Raw genomic sequence first — 19,955 nt, forward strand, 5'->3', positions numbered from 1 at the left:
TAAAAAAATGTATCTATATGAAATATAGCGACTAAAATGTTACGCAGAGTAATAACTTGCGGGAATTTGCTATATAATTTATAAAAAACCGTTTATCAAAAAGCAAACGGTAAATAATTAATACAGGATGAACCATAGTAGCTTGTCGATGTTCAAAATAAAATGAACAATATGAAATAATTTAAACATTTATTTCTTGATACATAACAATAGGAAATAGAATGTATATTTGAGTATATTTAAATAATGCATTCAGCAGACAAAGCAGCTCAGTGAACGCTCAGTGATTCTTTATTACGTTTGATTTCTACAGTTATGGGCTTTCTACAATAAGCCATTACCTAAGCTTTAAGTCTTAAACCGTAAGAAATCGACCAATCGACTATGATTGATCAATTTCTTACTGCTTAAGACTTAGAACTTATAGGTAATAGCTTAAACTATCTATAATAAAGCTATCTATATACTATAATAATTATTGTAGAAAGCCCATTATTGTTCCCTATTCTGTAACTCTTAATTATAGGGAATAGAAGTAACGCCGTTATACCGTTACAAGTTATTTTTTTTTATAATTGATTAATAAGGGTTACCTTTTTTGTAATGGTAATGAACAGTTACTTTTTATATTTTGAACTTATTTATGACATCATTTTTTTGTGTATTCAATCTCAATCTCTGATCGGTATTCATGATTCGTTCTCATTTCAAGACCGTTTTAAGTAATGTTTTAAGATGCTAATACGGCTCTGTGATTGGTTTATGACGTTTTAAGAATACAGTAAACGGCGTAAAGCAAACACAGAGCTGTATTAACATAAGAACAAATTTTATAAATATCAATCTTTAAGTTTGACGGAAATGAGGCCATGTATAATGTGTTATAAAATTTATTACGAAAAATATCATATCAGATACTTTTTCGGATTGTGTTTCCAGATCGAAAATTTAATCAGGGTTTTTGAAATGTATATAAACTCACTTTGAAATATTATTATGTATAAAGTTCGAACCGAAAAAGCACTTTTCTTTTTAGTTGTGTTTTTACATATCGGTTTAGTATTATTATTGTTTATTGTTTTTATTAATATTTAAACAAAGAAATATTGCAAAATGTTTTGGCTGATCTTGTTTATTAAAAAGGTAACGCGCACGCACACGGAAAAGTATATTAAGAATCAGTAATGGTAACTATTTACTTTTTGATTCGGTAACGAGTATAACACGATAACTATATAGTTATTTTTTTAAAAAGTAACTTTCCGTTCCCTGCTTTTAATGACAGTATCAGTGTATTGTTATTGCGCAATTTTTTATATCATGTATAAAACCTGCGCAACAACAATGTATAATATCATTACTGGCGTTAAAAGTTAAGCTTTTTCTATAATAGCGTCGCAAGCCATAAGAAATTAACCAATCATACACTAGGAAAAATGTTTTGTTTTATGAACCAAAATGTAACAAAATTTGGTTGAAATATACCGAACAAAATTGTTTTAGTTAAACAAAACTGTAATTTTATGCGAACTAAATTATTTAGTTGGTATAAACATATATTTTTGTTATAGAAATTTTGTAAAAATAACTAAATTTTTTGTTACATAAACAAAATATTTGGTTGCTGTAAAAAATGCCTCAACTAAATAGTTTTGTTGAAGGCACTACATTTTTTTTCCTAGTGTAGCCGATTATTTTTCATAGTCAATCATAATTAACTATTGATTAATTGGCTAATTTGTTACAGTTTACGGCTTGCGACCCTAATGTAGAACAGGTTTTGCAGAATAGGGGCCTTACAGATTCAATAAAAAAACTAAAAGTAAAAATTAATTATACTAAAAAATCGGTGAGTAGCACTGAAAACGTAAGTGCAGGTACACGTAAGACTACATCTATACATTATAATTTTTATATGAATCGATTTTATAGAGTACGTCCAAAGATAGTGTTGTGTAAATACGCTATTAGGGATGAGAACGGAGAATGCGCGAACAGTTGCGTTTGCAACTCATCGCCGTCGTCTATTTCGATGTTTCTCCCTTTGTTCGCCACTTCGCGCCACCTCAAATTCCCTCGGTACGCATAACTTACTCACGTCCCCGTTTCCTTATCGTGTTTCAGGAAGATGCGGGCACGGATCGCCCTGCGAACAGCTCTGTTACGAACTCCACGATGGCATGTACGAGTGCGACTGCAGGGATGGCTATATACTTCATAAAAATGGATACAGCTGTGCTGGTGAGTGTGACTCGATTCAATCTTTATCCTGCTTTGTAATTCGCATTCATGACAGGCGACATCTTTGATTTCCCTAATAAAATTTTGCGTTGCGCCGCGCCGGCAAAACTTTTTGATGCGACGCCCGTATTGTTTCCGAAGCGACGCTCCCGCCTGTCGCTGCTGTTGAATCCCTCACTTGATTCCCGGAGAGCTTTGTTCCAGGAGTATCCTTCAAGCGCGATTTGTTATTATCTCTGAACTGTTGGTAATATTTTTTTGATAACACTATTGCAGTTTCACTAGGTTGGAAATCCATCAAAAGTTTGAAAGTTTTAGAAATATGTTTCGACAGTTTTTATAGTTTTTTTAGTTTGCAATTATCTCTGTCTGACTATATGGAACATCAACCCAAAGCAACTTTTACAGCAATGACTTTTTTATGGCATTATCTGTGCATTCGATCAAATTTCTTTCTCTAAATAGTTTTCAAATTCTTAATTAATTTATTGCAATATCTAAATTAAATTTTCTGAAAACATTTTTCTTTTACTTTAATTTTTATGTTTTGTTATTATGAAATTACATTTCTAATTGAAAGCTCCTATTTTCTCAATATAGCTATATAAAATTGTAGAAATAATGAGAAATGAAACAAATTCTTTTTTAGATATTTGAAATAAATTAATTCTTTCACATATCATTATTTAAATCCAACTGTATATAGATTTGTAAAATATGTTAAAAAAATATATTTTTTTTTTTATTATTTTACGTTATATAATCTGGAAATATAATAATTATCTCATCTTTTTACATAAAGGATATCTTTATATCTCGATTAAAATCACTATTATTAACAACATATTGTATACAGAAGTTGCGCGTTTCGCGGATTATATCTCCGTGTTTAGATCCATTATTAGAATGCCAATATTTTGTGAACATTGCAATTTACTTTATCAGCGAGGAGCAGCCTGATACAGTAGGAAGTAAATGCTGCTATGTTCACGAAATATTGACATTCTAATAATGGATCTGAAGATAGCTCGTAAAATGCTTAGCTTCTTTATAAAAAGTAACCATGGAAGTCTCAAAAGCATTAACATATTGTATATTGATTGTTTTTTTATTTATTGGCATTTAAAAATATTACGGATGTGAATTTATTCACAATTTTTTGAAAACAATAAATAGAGACCACACAAACAAATATTAAACGGAATAAGCAGGTTAAGTACTTATTATAATAATATTTATAAAAATAATGAATTTTAATTAATATAACGCTTTTTTATTGCGGGTTTTCGAATGAAATTGCATATTTAAAGGGTCATAAAGAATAGTTATTGAAAAAGAATGAAAACAATATTCATTTTAGATCAATTCATATTTTCTTCCGGTTGGGATATAAAAACACCCTGTTATTCTCGGGTTAATAAATATAGAACAATTTAGTCTGTACATGTCCAACATTTCCACTTTAGCTTTTATAACAATCAATCAAAGTTTTTAGCAGTTCATTAATCTGTGAATCGAAAAAAATTTTCGATATATTTTTTAATTTATATTTTGTTCTATCGGACATAGAGGTGAATGAGAGAACTGTAAACACCTAATGAAAAAATTAAATAATAATAATTATTTATTAATTAATAGATCTTTATTTAAAAAATACTTTTATTAATAATTATTTAGCTTTAAACTATTTCTACAGTTATAATATTTATATCATCAATATAAACTATAATTTTAAACAAAAAAAATAAAACTTACCATTCGAAATTGCCGTCACGCGGAGCAATGTCGAATTAATTTTATTTTTTGTTTACAATTATAGTTTATATTAATAATATATTAATATCAATTATTGTAGTTTAAAGCTAATATTGTTTGAATGAAGACTTTTATAATTAAATAATCATTGATTATGTTCAATTTTTTCCTTAGCTACTCGCAATTCCTCCACATTCTCTCTCTCTCCTACATCAAAATCATCTAAAACATGTAATAGCATTTACCTTAAACGGCGTGTTCTATGATCACGTGTATACCGTATAGTGCGGCACTAAATGTATATCAGATTATCACTGGATGCAAGAAATAAGAGCTTATCGCTTCTCCTACTGCAGCAGTATACAGGCGTATTTATCCCGTGTTCGTAATTTCCCCACCCCTTTGTATACGTGATGATATATGAAAAAACTAATTTACTTTAATGTATAGTGCAAAAAAATTTCATATAATTTTTTTCCACATCATAATTGAATATATAATTAGAAAACAATATGTTTTCAAGTCGAACAAAAATTTTAAATCAAATCATTCTTATATATATATATACAAGGTGTTTTATTTTGATATGGTTGATTATCTCACGAATCGATGATTTTATTGAAAAATTTTTCGAACGAAAGTTGCATGGCTTGAAGGAGGACACATGATGGAAATGTGGACTTGACCTTGTCAAAATCAGGTCAAGGTCATTAATGTTTTCTTAAATGGAAACCCCCATTTTTTATTACATATTCTTGTAACTTATCTCGAGAGCTTTCCAAAACACTATAATTAAGTTCATTTTCATTAAGTACTTTTCGAGTTATGAGGCTTGAAAATTACAATATCGCCGGCATTAGCATTATACAAGGTGTTCGACCGACGGCTAAAATCTCTTGAATGTTATTCAGGATCATGTTCTGAATAATATTTGTCAAGATCAAGGCCATTGGTGATTGTACCTCTTATTTTCATTTTTACGTAAAAATGAATTTTTAGTGCAAAAATGAAAATAAGAGAAATAATCTCCAATGGCCTTGATCTTGACAAATACATTATACGGTATATTTTTCAATAAAATCATTGATTCGCGAGATAATCGACCATATCACTTAAAATGAAACACCCTGTATATACAAGATGAGAAAGAAAATTTTTAGTTATTTAATCATTAAAAATATAAAAGTTAAATAAATGTCATAATTTTTTGGTGATATTTTTAATTATTTATAGAAATAATAACATAACTTATATTACATGTAAAATTTATTTATCGTCCCATCGAAAAATTACGAGGTGAAAAGCTTGCACACTGGTTGCAAATTTATCTCGACAATCTCAAGTTCAAACTGTTTACAGTGCCATACCCGTATTAAAGGTAATATCTCATTTCGCGTGGAATTGCGCGGAATACATTTCGTGTCGGGCTTATAAAATACGGAGAGAAGGCATTGTGAAAGAAAAATACGGTAAAATTATCCATAAATCATAAAGAATTTTGGGGACAGTTATGATTTATCATTAGTTTAATCTTACGTAAAGGTTTTGTGTCATGGCAAAAGTATTTCGAACCGAGCGTTATCTATATAAATATAACGTGCATAAACGATGCGTAACATTCACGCAAAATAAATTACATATAAGTAACGGTCATTTTTTATTTTAACAAATACGAGGATTGTTAGTTTTTCTTCTAGTTTTTCTGCAAGACACGAAAAAATACAGTTAACATTTCTTGTTATCTTTTATATTATATTTTTGCGCATTTTTGTTTTAAACAGAGAAATAAAATTATTATATTTAAAAGAATGTGAAATATTAAAATAATTTATAATTTTAAAGATTCGGAAAAATACTCAATTTTTCCGCGGATTTTTTCGGTTTTTTTTCCCAAGGGTAGAAACATTCATTTTGGAAAAATTCACGCGTGCTCGTAAAACCTATCACGTTTGCTTCTCGGTTCTTTCCGTAAAGAAAATAATTGCGTATAGGGTACACAGCGGGATAACAGAAATATTTTAAAATTGTACAAAAGATTGAGGTCGCATAATGTATTTAATAAAACATACGAAACATACGCTATTGCATCATTAAGGGGATCCTAAAGCCGTCTGTATTACCGACTGTATTACCAAAAAATTTCGAAATTTGAAATCTTAAAAATTTTTTATCGTTCTCGGCATAAACTCCACTTCACAGCAATTTTTCGGAAAAAACCGAAATTTTTCCTGTTTTTTTCCAGCAATTTGAAAAAAGCGGCTTTTTTAAAACTGTAAAATAATTCATGCTTTTAATTACATTCGCACATTTTACTTACGTCACGTACTTAAGTAAAATGTAAGCGGCGCCATCGAACCTACAGAGTACATTGCACTCGATGCAACTGTTGCAACAAAATTACGCGGTTCCGTTTACCCAATAGACGTTTTTCTCACGAGTGAACGCGACAGGAAATTTGGTGGGAAGTTCGCCGACGATCGCCTCCGTTAATTGCTTTCCGATTGATTGTTCGCGAAATTCCATTATTACAGTCTGTCCACGATCGGAATGCTTATATCTCAGCACATTCGCTACCATAAAGAGTTTTTCTCTATTATTCATATAAATCACTCCCTTTTCTTTAAGAATTTAGAAAAACGAACATCGCTTTCAAAACACACTATACGTTTCAATTACACTATTAAATCTATGGTGTCAAATTTAACTTAACGTGAGTCGCCACTGCTCATACTAAATATATCATTATTTTTTATCAAAACGATAGTTAAATTTGATACTATATTGTGTCAATTTGACACTATATAGTGTCAAATATAGCTATTGTTTTAGTATAAAATAACGATGTGATTAAGTAGGAGCAATGGCGACTCACGTTAAATTAAATTTGACACTACAGATTTAACAATGTAGTCTATCGAAAATGTCTGTTATTTTTAAGAGCAGGATTTGTATGGATCATAATAGTCAATGAAAAATTACATAAGAAAAATCTTGTAAGACTATAACGTTCGTTAATTGCTATATTGGAATACGATAAAGACTAGAATAAAAAAGAAATTACGTTACTTGTAATAAATTTATTCCCGATTTATCACATTACGTGAAATGTGATGTAACTTGTAGTTAATGAATGATATTCATTGGCTTCAATAAAAGAGTTTTTAGTGGAGAATATTGTACAATTAATGCAGCCCGAAAAAAGAAAAATTTATAATGTCCGTTTCAATTTTGATTATTCTAAAACATCCATTATTAGATCGAAAATGTGTCTAAATTGTATTTTATATGCAATTGAAACATTTTATCTATCGTTTTATTTTAACTATCAAATGTAATAATTACAAATTTCAATATACTTTACTGGTTTTACTATCTATTAAAAACATCATCGAGTAACACAATAAATTCAGCTTCATCAAATTTTTACTCCGCAATTTCCTTTTTCCGTTGTTCGCTGAATCTAATCGTGCGATCTAACTAACATGGATGTTGCGTCCTCGTTCCTCTGTTCGGATCTCTCCTTCGGATTTAATTTCGCGGCTGGTAAAACTCCTACATCTTTTATTTCTACTTCGTCCAGCTCTTGCACGCTGAATCTGATGGTGCCGCCATTGTGAATACTTTCTTCTCTACTGCCACGAATCCAAATCGATCCGCTGTCTTGCGCTAATTGTGCTCCCGCCAATACGCAAAGTCCTGATTCTTATATTGATTTTACTCTTGATTTTGATTCTCAATCTGGCGACCTCCAACCGTGGTAAATCGGATAAATCGATTTCTTCTTATTCCTAGCTCCAAATCCTTTCTCTGGAATCCGCTAATTCCGGAGATGATAGAATCTCAACATCTTCCATCTCCACAGATTCGATAATTTTGATTACATTGACTCTATTATTAACTTTAATGTCTCATTTGGCAAGCTCTTTTTACATGAATTTATCTAGTAGTATATAGGGTAACTCTGGCAAATACGCCGCGCTGAAATTTACGCCGTAGAAGTCAGAAAAAATAGAAGGACTGGGGGTAATTTTCTCGCAACTACTCTGTTACATGCCTTTATATTATATTAGTATTGTGTTATGATTTCAGCTTCTTACTGTTAATATTAATGAAATTATTATGAGTTGAATCGATTTGTCACTGCAATAAGTAGCGCCATCATAAGTTATAATCTACATAAAATGATTACTGTAGGACGTGTACCATAAAACTTAGTGGTTATTTCGTATACATACGTAGAAGAATAGTGAAGCATGTTTTATAGCAAAATACAAGTGCTGTGCTTTCGTATTCTTTGTTTAGTTTGTTGTCTTGTATATCCCACCTGTTTGGGATATACGGCATTTTTAGCGGACGGGATTTATGCCCAAATCATACAAAGTGCGCAGATTGAATTCAGTGCACTAAATGCAATAAATATATTACATGAAATATGTACCTTATGTCATAACACTTGTAATATATGTAAGAAGATTGGAATTATTATTTATTATTTCATATTCATATTTATCGTTCTTATTCCTTAATAAAACTTTATAAACGCATTTTATAAGTTATTGTGAAATTTTATGTTTCATTTATAAGCATTATTTGTAAATTTTTCATGAACCGTACATATCCCCTTATCCTCTATGAGTAGCCATATATCCCACCTCTATAGGATATACGGTAAAAATGCAAGGGTTTCAAAAAGTTCATTTCTTGATACGAAAAATAAATATTTCGGATTTTTAATATTTTTTTCATAGTAGTAGACAGTACAAAGTTTTTACTGATATAGTTACTTTAAACATAGTAAATAATACATAATAAATTAAGTTTTTGATAGGTGCGGCATATATACCGGAGAGTTACCTTATACCTATATTACACCTATACGTTTTCTGTTGCCATATTCGTTATGCATCCAGAATGTTCCTCTCTGTCGTACTAACTCTGCTTTACTTTCTTCTACTTCTGTAAATTTCGCGAACTTAATTGTTCCATTGATTTTATCACTAACTAAGTGTAATTCTTAACTTACAAGAGTTTTACCGCTGGTAAATCCGCTAAGTCGATTTCTTGAGACCTATCTCGGCAAGAGTGAACACGAATTTCGGTAATCTTGCTAATAACTTCTGCTAGATCGGCATCTTGACGACTTGCAACGTCAACGACTTCACGGGAATAATTATCTACGATTTGGAGCTGAAATTAACTGGATATTTTGCAATTGAACATTTATCTTTTTTATCTTCGTTTTATTTTAATTTTTATATTTGTTCCTCACTTTATGTTTATAGTAAATCTATAACAAATAAATTTATAATAGACGATTAATGTCTGAAATGCTTCATATAAATCATCAATCTAATGGACTGAATATGCAAACTGACACAGAAGCTTTAAACGCTTACATAGAGACCCTCAATAAGTTATAATGTAATATTGTTTATTGTTTTTTAAATTGACCGATATGTAGGTACCTTTCCTTTGTTTTATTATGCGAGGCAGTTATTATTATATATATGACTTGATTTCTTATTAATTTTAATTTTGTGACGATTTTCGAATATTTTCTTTATTAAGCTATTTGACGATGTCTTAAACTATATGATTGCGGCCATTATGGGGTGAGCATTGTTATTATAAGAAAATCTTTTTTCCATCCATTTTTTAATATGTTGCAATTTATTTTTTTTAATCAAAATTCTATAACTTGAGACTTCCATTCAGTTTTGCAACTGTGTGGGTATAACATTTGACAATGTTGAGGATGGACGTGTCTCGCTACATCGCAACGACAATTGCATAATAGGAATTTGGAACTATGATTTACGATACACGATTCAACATTATTCAAAACTTGATCAATTAGAATGTGGTAAGGTAAAAGTACCAGTAAACTGTGATAAGGTATATATCCTTACGATTCTATTGATATTTAATTTATGTAGAAAAACGTAATATTATAATTATTATTATCTTAACAAGTATTACACTTTTCTTAGCAATATCTTAAGGCATCTAAAAAAACTCACAGTTTAAATACGATAATTCAAATAATTTTTTAAATATTTTAAACAGAAAATTTAATTGTAAAATTTTTAAGATAAGAAACTGAATAACTAAATAATGTAAATTAGTAAAAATATTTTTCTTACTTTATACAACTTACTGTATACAGCTTAATAAAAAATAAAACTTCTGTCACTGGCCAGATAATGGGACGTGGCCAGTCATTGATATTTATTTACCTTAATTTGAAAATTTTTTGTGTTGATGCAATTCAAAATGATGCTGAAACGTACAGAATTAATTCTTATTTTGTGTAATATCTGGTATATTAAGTTTCTTATACATAATAAGTATAGATTTTATAGAGCTCCTAATATCCGACTCCTAATATATAAAAACACTCTTCGGTTTGGCACTCTTCTGTTTGGAAATCGTCGTGCATATTCTCGCACCGCCTTTAAAGCATTACCGTTGCAGAAACCGTATACAAAAACCATATCAGCATATTCACTATTAGAATACGTACGCGGCATATTGCAAAAGACAAAATTCATCTACTGTTAAAGGCTTTCAAAGAGCGACTGACAAATTCATAACAGAAAGTGGAAAATGTAATCAAATATGTCGGTGCTAGATATGGCAAGAAATGTAAACATTTTTTTTCGATTTCTCTGAAACGGAGCAAAAACGAGCATATGTCTATAGGACTTTTTTTCTTAGTTTTTTACTCCTCTACACGCTCCCGAAGTTTTGCGATTTAATTTGGAAACACCCTGTATATCCAGTGATTATATATTTTACTATTTTAATAAATCTTTTCCTATTTCATTCCAGACAGCATTATGACCAAAAGTGGGAGATAAGACATCTTAAAAATAACATTAAGACATCTTAAAAGTATCATTAAGACGTCTTTTAGAGTCTCAGTTTTGAATGTGTGCTTGAGATTCCGTGAAAAGCATTATTCCATTTATAGCATAATCGATGAGCAATTGAAGTATTCAAATTCAGTGTGTTATATATAAAATGAAATTTGATATCAATAATTTTGTCGAGAGAACACATTAATTAGGTATTCTTTTTAATGAAAAATGAGAAAGATTGTTTTGTGTTTAATTACTGTCAACAAATTTTATTCGGTATTCTGAATAAAAATTGTTGACAGTAATTGATTTCGACTTATGCTTGCAACAGCAGCAAGTTTGTCATTGTTGCAGTGACCAAGAGTATCGTAAATAAATAAATAAATACTGATGATACGGTAGTACGTATCATAGAATATTCATTAAACTGTATTAAAAATGAGACATTATTTGGAATCGATAAGTGATTGCTAATAATTGCTTACGAGATTATCTGCTGAAAGCGTTGAAAAATAAATACTGACTGATTGACAATTAGCTTCCTGTTTTTCTCCTCTTTTACTTTTTCTCCATTTTTCTCTCTTTCTCATAATTAAAATATGTCCTCCATCATTAAGATATATATTTCTTCTATTAAAAAATAGATGGAATAATTGTTACTAAAAAGTGGTTACAAATATTATATTTAAAAAAAGTATATTTAAAAAAGTAGCATGGGCTATTGTATTGAAGCTTAGATTACATGTGCAAATACAAATAAACATGTTCGTACATTTTAGTTACATTTATGTAATTAATCAACAAAAACTCGTTGTATAAACTTGTGCATACATTTTGCTATAATGAGACAATATAAATGCATTAATTTTTCAAGTTCTGAACTGGCAGGATCTATTTAGAAAAAATGGTTTCTTATAAGAAATAAAAAATTATATGTGAAAAATAAAATATACTCATTTGTACCTTTTATAATATTATTCATCAAAATAATAATAAATGATTTTTTGTCTCTTTTCTGTTTTATCTTTTTGTGTTTTTGTCTTTCTTATTTCTCTCTCTCATTTTTTAAAATCTTATAAACAATTATTGTAAGCCATTATTCCGACTATTATTGTATTTTCATTGGGACAAATACTAATTCTAGAATTAATGAGAAAACATTTATTAAGAAGGATAAAATCCTCTTTCATAATATTTAAATATTGTATGATGGACGTCGTCGATATAGTATTTAAAATTGCTTCCGAGTTTAATTTAAGAAAACTCGGGTTTAATTTTGGTTTTACAGCGAACGTTACATTTTTATTTAATAAATTTTATTAACAAAAGTTGCTAATGGCTTTTTAAACACAATTTTAAATTAATAATTTTGATTGTTTATTTCTCGATATTAAAAATAAGAGCTGCTAAATCTTATACGAAACTTAAAAATAAATATTGGTCAAATTAATCTTTTGGCTACTAATTTCTTTTTTTTTTTTTAACTTATCCATATATTCATTTACAAAAATACTCGTGAATAACTACTAATTACGTACGAACTAATTATCAATAAAAGTCTTTCGCGCCATCCTATGGCATGCTCAATTAAGAAGATGGATTCAATCGAATTATATCTGATGACTCCAAAATTAATATTTGGAATATTTCAGTCAAATGAGCACTTCCCCAATGAAATAAAATCTATATCAAAATTAAGATGTACTAATTAGATGCCAATTTAATGCTCTATTCCTGATTTTAGTGGTCAAGTTATTTAGTGATCAAGTTATTTAGCAGGAATCCGCATTTAAATGAGCTAAATACGTACATGTTAAGTTGAAACCTCTAATTCAAAATATACAAATAAAAATCAATTTTGAATTGACTCGATTATACTAATTACCATGATTCAAGTGAGACACTACAGTGATATGCCGCAAGCAATATCACAAATTAGATTAGACGTGATGAGACAGCAGGTACTCATTGCCAATGCTTAACAGTCTAGACAGTTTAGTCAGAGACTCTAGACAATTCAGGAAATGGGATTCAACTTCTCGTCAACGCACTGAACCACCATGCTAAGGTAACTTAAGTGTAATTCATACGACAACACCATAGATGGTGAATTATAAAGTTGACAGACAAGAGGAGAACGAATTCAAATCAATCAATTGAACTCTTATCAATTCGAAGATTAAACCGTTGATCAAGGACAGAGCGTGTTTTCAATCGTGTTTTCAATCAATTTGTCAATAACTTAAATAAGTCATTTAACTCCTTCAGACTCTGTGTATATTATAGATATAATGTATACCAAAGAAGACATTATCCGTTGAAATTATTTAATTCTATCGACATTATCTAAAATCAGAAGTACATAATAATGTATATATGTTGATAAAATAGACAAAATTTTGAAAAAATTAATTGTTTAGTATGAATTTTTTATTATATAAAGTGCTCTTGAATTGAATTAAAAAAAATTTTTTAACATGGTTCCAATGAAATCAGATCTAAAGGGGTTAAGCCTTGCGAACAAGCACATCACGAATATTACGCGGCTGGTGTCACTTCGTGTCACATGCACTTGACGTAAGATGTTAACCGAACAACATCTCAACAACGTATCTCATTTCATCAGATATATTGAAAGTGTGACTGCCAACTTGAAGTAGGATATCAATGAAATGAGCCTTAAGAAAAATCTTTCAATCTAATTATTTGAATAGCACTCCCGAAACTATAAGATGCGACGCGACGAAGCAGACATGATTCGTTTATTTAATTAAATCGGTGGTGATGGGTACGTTAGCTCCCCTGTCGATGGGTTTTTATAACCTCGGGATACTAGGCCCTCCCACCTCGTCAAACTCGTACCCAGGGGAAGAAAAGTGCCGTCGGCGAAAAGCCGTGTAATTATCGGTTCACCTTTAAAAATAAATATCGAGCACATGCCAGTTTGTTACCGCTGCGAAACGTTTAATTCAAATATGCGAATTAAGTTCTGCGTCGCAAAGTATTCAATGCACAAAATAAATACCAAAATGGCTCATTGAATTGATTATTGATTACTAATAAAGATACATGATTCATCGTTAATTGACCACTTGATCTGACGATTACATATTGTGCTGTTAATCGAAAAATTATAGAAAGCAAATTATATTTTAACAGAGAAGATTAATGCACCGTACAAGAGAAATTCGAATCTAATAACAATAAACATTTCATAAAAAAATAATTGTTGTCTAGATATCATGAAACGATAAGTTATAACACTGATTCTCCATCGTTCGCCATTTCTACATTAAAGCAATAAATCGCATGAAATATACACTTCGATAAAGAGTTATCGTTTTCATTTTACCCTTATGAATCATGAATTACATAGAGTAATAATCATTTATTGCAACAATTGTAGGATATTATACTATTATTATTCTCTTTTACCATCTATCACGATTGCATCTTGTATTTAATACAATGATACACGAACCTTAGCTTGAATATCAATAAGTAAGTAATAGCGTGGTGATTTGTGACCTCACACAATGAGCACTATACGCCGCAAAAACAAATACCAAGACCGTATACCAATTTATCATCCTAAAATGTTATTATTACTTTAATGATATAAATTCACTACGTTAATTACTGTACCATACTTTATATTCATACTACTCTAAATAGTGTGATTTATAAAACTGAATTAATTGCTATAGTTATGACTTAATGGACCGCGGACTGTTTGAAATTAAATAATCGAAATTTAAATACTATGCACAATACAATGTCAAATGAATAAATCTTGTGAATAACGCATTATTAATAAGCGGAATATACATAATATTAAGTAATAGATTTTCTATGTGTCAATCGATTTATTATTTCACGTACACTCTTCTTCGTTCCACTCTTGTTCCACTTAAGAATATGTACTAAATACGAAAGTAATAAACAAATTATAATTTATATTGAAGAGAAGTTTAAAATGTGAAAAACGTTTATTAAAAAAGAATTAATATTCGGAAAAGATCATAAAACAACAAATCATATTGCTTCATATTTTTACTTGGAATAGATAACTTGCACGAGATTTTTTTTTTAAAAAAAGTTGATGCAATGAAACTCTTAATACTTAATTATATAATCTGATCGTCTGACTGATTATTAGATATTAATTGTTTGTAGAAAATAATCACGTTTTGAAAAATGATACGCGAAATGAGACGCGCTTATTCGCTCGCTCGAATTACTCTTTGTTGGGCTGTGTTACACGGCAGTTTTATGCTTCTTCTACAATAAGGTCGTAAGTCGTAAGCCTTAAGAAATTGGTCAATCACAGTTGAACGTGACAAAAATAATCGACTATATGATTGGTTAATTTCTTACTGCTTACGACTTACCCTGTTGTAGAACAGGCTTTAAGTACGTAGCGACGCACTGAATGACAAAAACAAACATTAAAGTTTCGTTAACCGACTTGTAAAAATCCGAAAAATTTCATAAATACATAATACATTTCGTAAAATAAATTTCACGTTTAATTATTATACTTGATCACGTACAATTAGTTATTGATTTGTATTGCAAGGAACAGATCGACATAGTATTCATTAGCAAATCGATTTCAATATATAGATTATATTATCATACATAACATTTAGGTACTTGAAGAAAAAAGTTTATCTTCTATTTGACCAGGAAAATATTCTTATGTATCATATAAAACTTAGTTATCATTCTGAAAGTGTCTAAGGCTTCTTCTGATCTTTGATGTAACAATCTCAAAGAATCTTTAACTTTTTGGAATCTTTAACTCTTAAAGAATTTTTTATTACAAAGACCATATATACAGGGTGACTGATAATTAATGATTGAACTCTCGCATAAAAACAGAATGGACTAAATATCTCGTTAACTATCGTGTGCAGGTAGAACAGACTAAACTGAATCGAAAAGTCCTGTACCGGTGATATTTAGAAATTAATATCTCGTCAACCATTGCGAAAATTGCAAAATGGTATGATTCAGTTTAGTCTGTTCTACCTGCATATGAGCGATAGTTAACGAGATATTAATTAATAAAGATTTTCGAATGAGAGAGAGAGAGAGAGAGAGCGCATATCCACTCGACCGCGAAAATCGCAAAATAGAGGACTTTTCTACTCAGTTTAATCCATTTTGCTTCTATGCTAGAGTTTAATCATTAATTAAGTCAGATATCCTGCCTGTACAATACATATAATATATGCGGAAGAGTTAGAATCAAGAATTCTGAATTTTTAAAAAGTGAAATTTTAAGTAAATAATTAAATGTCTCTCTACAATAATGAAATTAATAATGATTAATCATACATTTACATTTGAAACTTGCTAAAATTACCATGATATTAACATCGACTTAACTTACCGCAAAAACTAATTTATCGTACATGTGTAATGTCATAATTTTATAGACAAAATTTAATAAGTATAGATTGTATTGCGGATCAATTAAAAGGTGAATAGGAAAAAATGTCTATTTATTTTATGAGTATATAATTTTTAATTTATCGCTTTTATAATAATTAATACAAAAACAATAAATTAGCAATTAGCAATTCTTCAACTGCAAGTAATTTCATTACTCATTGAACAGTAAAATTATGTCTTATTTATGGACAAAGTTTTTAAAAATATAATTTTATATACCGCACAATACAATTCGTACTTATTAAATTTTGTCTATAAAATTATGACATTACACATGTAAATTAGTTTTTGCGGTAAGTTAAGTCGATGTTAATATCATAATTAGCAAGTTTCAAATGTAAATGTATGATTAATCATTATTAATTTCATCGTTATTAATCATCATTAATTCCATTATAGATATTCAATACCGTTTTCTTTGGTTGATTAACCGCATAATCAGTCAATAGATTACCGTTTACTTAATGGTAAATAGTTTGGCATGATACGTTTAATAATGTTCTAATTTTAAACATATTAGGTACATATTAATATCTGATTCCATTAAATCTTTTTTCAAAATTTTTAAATTGGCCAATAATTTTCCGTTTTTAGCATAAACTTTTTATTTATTAACCCTTCGTGATCACACCTCCTGAGAATTTTATGTTGATCATACAGGGGGAAAAATGATCCCAATATTTTAATTGATTGCTGTATTTATAGCTTTTGTTTTTTAAAATCACAAAAATTATTGAAAATACTTTAAACATTGTAGGATATAGAAATGCACTAGCTTTTTAAAGTTTTTAATTTAAATTTATTTAAAAAAATAAAAACTGACATCCAAGGAACAATATACGGTCGAAGGTGTAAAAAGGGTAATTTCGGATAAATGACAGTTTAAGTCCCGTTCTAAAAAAAACCTTAGAAATATAAAACCTCACACTTTTTTGGGGTTTTCTGGACTCCCAATAGATCACGAAAAGTTAAAGCAGTGGATTATTCTTTTTCTTGTTTTATGCATTATTTAAAAAAATGAACTAGAGATTCCGAAAATATGAGTTGTGATAGGTCGTGAGACGATTTTTAGTGGGTCATGAAAAATTTTAGAACAATAAATTACACTTTGTTATTTCACGTAACTGTATAAACTTACGCGCGCGAGCTTTTTCACGATTTCGTGTGTAAAGTTAAATTGTCAACGATTGTTGGAATAAAAAAATTTCGAAATAAACTACAATTATTTATTAAACTCTTTGTGCCTGAAAATAACTCGCGCCGAGGTCAAGCTGTCATCAACAGAAATAAGAAACAAATCCATTTTTTACACATATCTCATTATGCATCTGAGAAATAGATTTATAAAAATATATTCAATACGAAATTAAGAAGTAGAAATAATAAAGTGATATAAATAAATAATTTATTTATTCTCCCTCCTTCTTTGCTTTTTCATATTTACTAGAATTACACAGACCGTAGATGTTTGCCTGTTTAAAATCTATATCACGATCCATTATACAAGTTTGAAAAGATTATAGACCATGACATTAGCAATTTTTCATACATTTTAGATTAATATATTTAAAATGTCATTATGGTACCTTAGCAATTTCAAATGACAATATATCTTCATATATTAGGATTCATTTTAAAGCAAAATCCTCGAAACATAACAATAAGATATCGCGTAATGCATAATGACTAAAAATTAAACAATAAGTTTTTTTTATAGAAAAGTGGAAAGAGATAATAAAATGTATATTATTTCATAAAATTGACTTTCTGAAAGTTTTCTTAATCAGAGAGTAAAGTGATCAAAAGTTTGAGTATTAATAAAGTTTTTTTCGGAAACTTGGGAAAATCCACATATGACAGATCGCTGAGGGTATTGTCGGGATTAACACAGGGATTTTCCAGGGATTTCTCAAGGAACACGAGGAATATTTGCGAAATAGACATTGATGTAGTACACCACTGTACTACTCTACTCTACAGAACTAGAAATGTTTACGACTAATCGACGATAGTGAATATAAATGCCTATTTATTACAAAAGTTTAACATTTCGTGAATTAATGACTCACAAAATTCAATTTACAAAATATTAAATTAAAATTAGAGTCTTAACATTAATAACATTAATAACATTAATAAAATTAATTTCATTACTGAGCTAAATTGTTATATTTGAATTATTACTGCGCTGCGCTTTAATAACCGCGTTCGATTCATATTTAACATTTTTTGTACATCAATTGTTATCCAATATTGTGAGCCTTTTCTTTTATATTAAACATCAAATTCTCTTTAATTCATGATTCACTTTCCTAATGAAATTAAATTTTTAGAAATAACTACGACTAACAATAAATCGTATTATGGATAATTATAATAAATTTATCTTTTTGAACTATACCCAAGGATAACTTCTATATAATTTCATTACACTGGCTTTAATATTTAAGTTAATACAAATTTACATGGTAACGCTATACAGTTAGCATCAAATATTGACATTAAAGTGTCAGCGTTATCTTACTTTTATTTTATAAAAATTGCAACAAAGAATGAATAAATTGTATTTTCTGATATTTGTCTTATTTCAAGTTTTATCAAGTCATTCTCTCTTTTGTTTTCTTATTTTTTTGTTATCTTTTTATTATTGTTAATATAATTATTTCTTACCATTGTATTTTTTATTTTTTTTTACTTCTTTTTTCATGTTTTTCTTGTTTTTATCATAATTATTTTTATTAATTTTTATTATTGTACCTCTTGATTTAATTTAATTCTATACATATTATTATTTTTTATGCCATTGTCTTTGTTTTCTCCTTTTTTTACTTATCAATTTTCTTTTTTTTACATTCTTAGAGGGCTTGCCCTAGAATATTAATAAACGCTTTTATCTGTTTCTCTCTCTCTTTCTCTTTCTCTCTCTCTCTCTCTCTCTCTCTCTCTCTATTGATTTATCTATTTATCTATCTATTTACGTGCAATATGATGAACTATACGATTGGACTAATACTTGTTGTTATACTGATTCAAATATGCGTACTAATATTAGCTTTCCATTGCACTCGATATGTATGTAATTCATTAGCGATATCATTGTACATACAACAAATGTAGTATTATACAAGTAGATATCAAATATTTACAAACCCTAAATCACAATATTTTATATATATATAATCAAAATTTACTACTTCATCTAAAACAAAAAATCGATTGTTTATACTGTTTATAGCAATAATAATAATCTATTATTTAAATCAAAAGAAATTTGAATCTGATTATAATAGAGGAGAGTTGCCGAATGCGTACCACTTAACCTATTTTTTGTTATATTTTCTATTTGGCATTGTTTTGTATGCAAATGAACATTAGAAATTGTAGCTTGAGGTTTTGGACGCTTATTATTACATGTTTAATTTTCCACTAATAACAAATTAATTTGTTATAAGTTTTTTTGTAACATGCTGCAAAAGGTACGATTTAGGCGGTTGCCTAAAGTAAGTATTTTTTATCATATTTCCTTTGAAAGTATTGAATTTATAAATGAAAACAATTAAAAGGATAAGATTAATAAAAGAAATCATTAACTAATACTTAATAATATATTTGATGAATTTTATAAAAATATCGATTTAA

General features: G+C 28.9%; 1 protein-coding gene across 1 annotated transcript in view; it reads left to right on the forward strand.

Annotated features, from left to right (window-relative positions):
- LOC108731828 (EGF like, fibronectin type III and laminin G domains protein pikachurin) overlaps positions 1-19,955 on the forward strand; it is a 135,072-nt gene that overhangs the window by 12,491 nt on the left and 102,626 nt on the right. Inside the window, exon 2 of the mRNA XM_018462348.1 lies at positions 2,125-2,241. Coding sequence (XP_018317850.1) covers positions 2,125-2,241 — 117 coding nt within the window. The remainder of the gene's footprint in view (positions 1-2,124; positions 2,242-19,955) is intronic.

This window comes from Mycetomoellerius zeteki, unplaced genomic scaffold (genome assembly GCF_001594055.1).
Source record: "Mycetomoellerius zeteki isolate Tzet28-1 unplaced genomic scaffold, Tzet1.0 scaffold138, whole genome shotgun sequence".
Taxonomy (NCBI): Eukaryota; Metazoa; Arthropoda; class Insecta; order Hymenoptera; family Formicidae; genus Mycetomoellerius; species Mycetomoellerius zeteki.